The sequence below is a fragment of the Lactuca serriola genome, chromosome 2 (genome assembly GCF_051521515.1).
Source record: "Lactuca serriola cultivar US96UC23 chromosome 2, Lser_US96UC23_V15, whole genome shotgun sequence".
Classification (NCBI taxonomy): Eukaryota; Viridiplantae; Streptophyta; class Magnoliopsida; order Asterales; family Asteraceae; genus Lactuca; species Lactuca serriola.
In genome coordinates, this window is record NC_136409.1 from 188,597,433 (window position 1) to 188,600,477 (window position 3,045).

The 3,045-nt window shown below is 36.0% G+C and overlaps 3 protein-coding genes across 3 annotated transcripts; 1 reads left to right on the top strand and 2 right to left on the bottom strand.

The window, feature by feature from the left end:
* Positions 1 to 200: 200 nt before the first annotated feature.
* LOC145087820 (uncharacterized) lies at positions 201 to 664 on the bottom strand. The gene is made up of 2 exons (XM_079025896.1): positions 557 to 664; positions 201 to 438 (listed from the first exon to the last, which is right to left on the bottom strand). Exon 2 carries the CDS (start codon positions 436 to 438, stop codon positions 229 to 231), a length of 210 nt encoding a protein of 69 aa, XP_078882022.1. The 5' UTR covers positions 557 to 664; the 3' UTR covers positions 201 to 228.
* Positions 665 to 982: 318 nt separating this feature from the next.
* On the top strand, positions 983 to 1,647 carry LOC145087821 (uncharacterized). The gene has a single exon (XM_079025897.1). The coding sequence runs from the start codon at positions 1,296 to 1,298 to the stop codon at positions 1,503 to 1,505; it is 210 nt and encodes a 69-aa protein (XP_078882023.1). The 5' UTR covers positions 983 to 1,295; the 3' UTR covers positions 1,506 to 1,647.
* A 260-nt stretch (positions 1,648 to 1,907) lies between these two features.
* On the bottom strand, positions 1,908 to 2,300 carry LOC145089874 (uncharacterized). The gene has a single exon (XM_079028262.1). It carries the CDS (start codon positions 2,298 to 2,300, stop codon positions 1,908 to 1,910), a length of 393 nt encoding a protein of 130 aa, XP_078884388.1.
* Between the last annotated feature and the right edge of the window lie 745 nt (positions 2,301 to 3,045).

Below are 3,045 nucleotides of genomic sequence, written 5' to 3' on the forward strand. Positions count from 1 at the left end.
TCAAACTAATGGATAGGATCAACAAAATTCATTTTCTAAACATCGACATGGCGAAAAAAACATTGAAATAAGTTATTACATGCCTAAAAGCATCCCATAAGTGCACAACATATGAGATACCAAAAATTTAGGTAAATCCCATAAGCCATATCCAACAAGAACAAAATGTATAAAAACAAACGGAAAGAAGCCTTAGAGCATATAAGAAGGAGCGAGAATCATCAATATTCAAGTACGAATGTGAATACCAATAGCTACAACCAAGATGGTGTAAATACAAAAGTACAAAATCGCATGAACTAGAATCGATATGCCACTGGTGTACATATTACCAAATTCTATCACTCTTGTCCTCGCTGGCAATTGAAATAGCAACCCTGGGGACAATAATACAAACATCACCACTGCAACAGCAGCTGGACCCCAATCTGTATGCATCTTAATTTGATATCAAAAAAATATGGACTGAGTTTAACGAGTGAGTGAGCCTCCTTTCAGGTTAAGTGAGAGAATGCATGAGTTGCAAATTATAAGTAGAGGGAATTAACTAACTTACTTGGTGATGAAGGCAGGGAGGGGATGCTAAACTTCAAAAGGAAAACAAAAAATAGTGGAAATGAAGAATTGGAGGGAAGGTATGTTTTTTATTTTCTTTCTCTAGTGGAGGCTATGGGCTTTTGCTTTATCTTACAACCTTCTTTTTTGTTCTTTTTACAATTATTGATCCCAAGAGTGTTTCTTTTCATCTGCTTTTTTATTGTGGTTTAGAGATTAATCGTTGTCATTTGTGCAAAGAAAAGATTACGAAAAAAGGAAGCACTTGATGTAGGTGTAAAGCTAGATGGCTTACGAAGCGCCATATTGGGATATGTATATCCTGTTTGCTTTACTCGTGGATCTTGAAATAAAGAGATCAATATATAGGCACGATATATTCTAATTATTATATGTTATGTCTAATGAGCACATAGCATGATGTTAAATATATAGTCGAACAGGAAAACAATATATAATTTATATATTGGAAAGTTGACAAATTGCACTAAATAGAATAAGCAAGTAAGTTTATATAGTCTACTATCTACATATTCTATGCCATCTGCCGGCTTAAATATTCATAGTAAGACAAATGTTAATATGAAGAACGACGTATACGATGCTTCACAGGCGAAGTTTGTATGTGTCCTTTGTCACCTAGTTTTTTTGTCATATGCCATATGGCTAAGGTTTCCATTTATATATCAAGTATACCATGTACATGGTTTGGCTTAAATCTATACAAAAAAGAAAATTAAATGGCAGATTGGGCACCTGTTCTAATAGGGGTGTTGCTGTTTGTGCTGTTGTCGCCCGGTTTGTTGTTTCAGCTTCCGGGTAAAGGGCGTGCAGTTGAGTTTAATAACTTCCAGACGAGTGGGGTTTCCATTTGTGTCCACACAATCATCTTCTTTGGAATGATCACTATCTTACTCATTGCAGTTGGTATCAGCATCAACATAGGCTAGCTAGCAGATATATAATGTAGTTCTTACTTATCTTATTTGACCTTTTGGTCTTTTCAAAGTATTACTTCACTCTTTTTCCAATTATTCTGTGGTTATTAATTTGGAATATATATATATAATCATGTGTGTATGGATTATGAAACAGTGGTGTGTTAATATGTTATGATAAGTAATGCGGTTTGGAAGAAATTAAGCACAATAGATTACACATGTTATCATACTTCGAATGGGAAAAGGAAGATGTTATTCGATCATTAAATCTCCATGGCTGCTCATTTCATACTTGTATTAATTAACACAACTGTAACTAGTAACTTAACTAATGTGCTAGATCTAGACTAGTTACTTAACGTTCTCAGCTTCATGAGAATCTCCATGCCGCATAAGGAACCATTAAATGTGTCAATACCGAACTAAATCTGAAACAATCCTCGTAGATGGACGGAGAACGGCGGCGACCAAGTAAGTCAAATTGGAAACGATTCCGGCCAAGTAGAACAGCATTACCAAAGCAATCACCAAAGGCATCAACATGACCCCGATAACGAAAATCGCGGATCCAAACAGCATCAACGCGAAGGAAATCGAGACAAATAGTGCAGCAAATCCAGTAGGAGACACATGTGGTCGCTGTGGCGAAGGGGCCGACGATGACGACGAAGAGGAAGCTACGGTGGCGCCGACGAAGGAGGTGGGGAATGGGAATGGGATAGGAAGAGGAGGTGAACCGAGGATGTTGATGATCATTGAACAGAGCTGGTACAAAACCCGAGTTCGATCATCTTGGTCTCTCATCTTTTAGTGTTGATCACGAGAGTTTGAAATAACACGGTGAAAGAAATTACAGTATGATGGAGGATAAGATTGAGTAGAAGATGTTGTTGGAAAATCGAGACGAACAGGATAAGCTCTCACATCCGTAATTCCAAATTCGTCACAGCAAGGCGGCAAACGAGTCGATGCTATTCCGGTTTCAACACGTGTTGAACTCGTCTGAATCTCTAAATACATATTATTAAAAAGAGAAAATGACAAAAATAGCCATTTACACTAATTGCATTACAAAAATAGTCATCCATTTCGCAGATGAGAAGGTCCCATCTGCGAAATGACCTTCTCATCTGCGAAATGCCCTCGATTTTGAGTATAAAAACGTTTTTTTTTCTCCATTTTTCACCCTTCTCTACACAAAAACTTTCTCTAACTTTGGGCTTCTCTCTCGGAATTTTGGCTAGTTTTTGAAGAAAATGGAGGATTATGTCAACAATCCCGCAAATATGGTTAGATTTTAACTCTTTTAATGTCAACAATCTCTTTATTTTATCATTTGTTGTATTATTTAGTGTTAAAAAAGGGTAATTTTGTTGTGTTTGATAGTTTTAATATTTTTTTAGTGTACTTGAAGTTTAAATGCAAGTAGAGACAAGTAGAGACTGCGTAGATAATGTTTACAATTTGTTATTTTTGTTGTTTTTTTAGTTGTTGTATAACCTGAAATCTTGTATATTCTTATCGTATAATTGTTTATATAAAGTGCAAA

Excerpts from the sequence above, each read along its gene's own strand:
- LOC145087820 (XM_079025896.1), bottom strand. The coding sequence starts at position 438 with ATGCATACAGATTGGGGTCCAGCTGCTGTTGCAGTGGTGATGTTTGTA.
- LOC145087821 (XM_079025897.1), top strand. The coding sequence starts at position 1,296 with ATGGCAGATTGGGCACCTGTTCTAATAGGGGTGTTGCTGTTTGTGCTG.
- LOC145089874 (XM_079028262.1), bottom strand. The coding sequence starts at position 2,300 with ATGAGAGACCAAGATGATCGAACTCGGGTTTTGTACCAGCTCTGTTCA.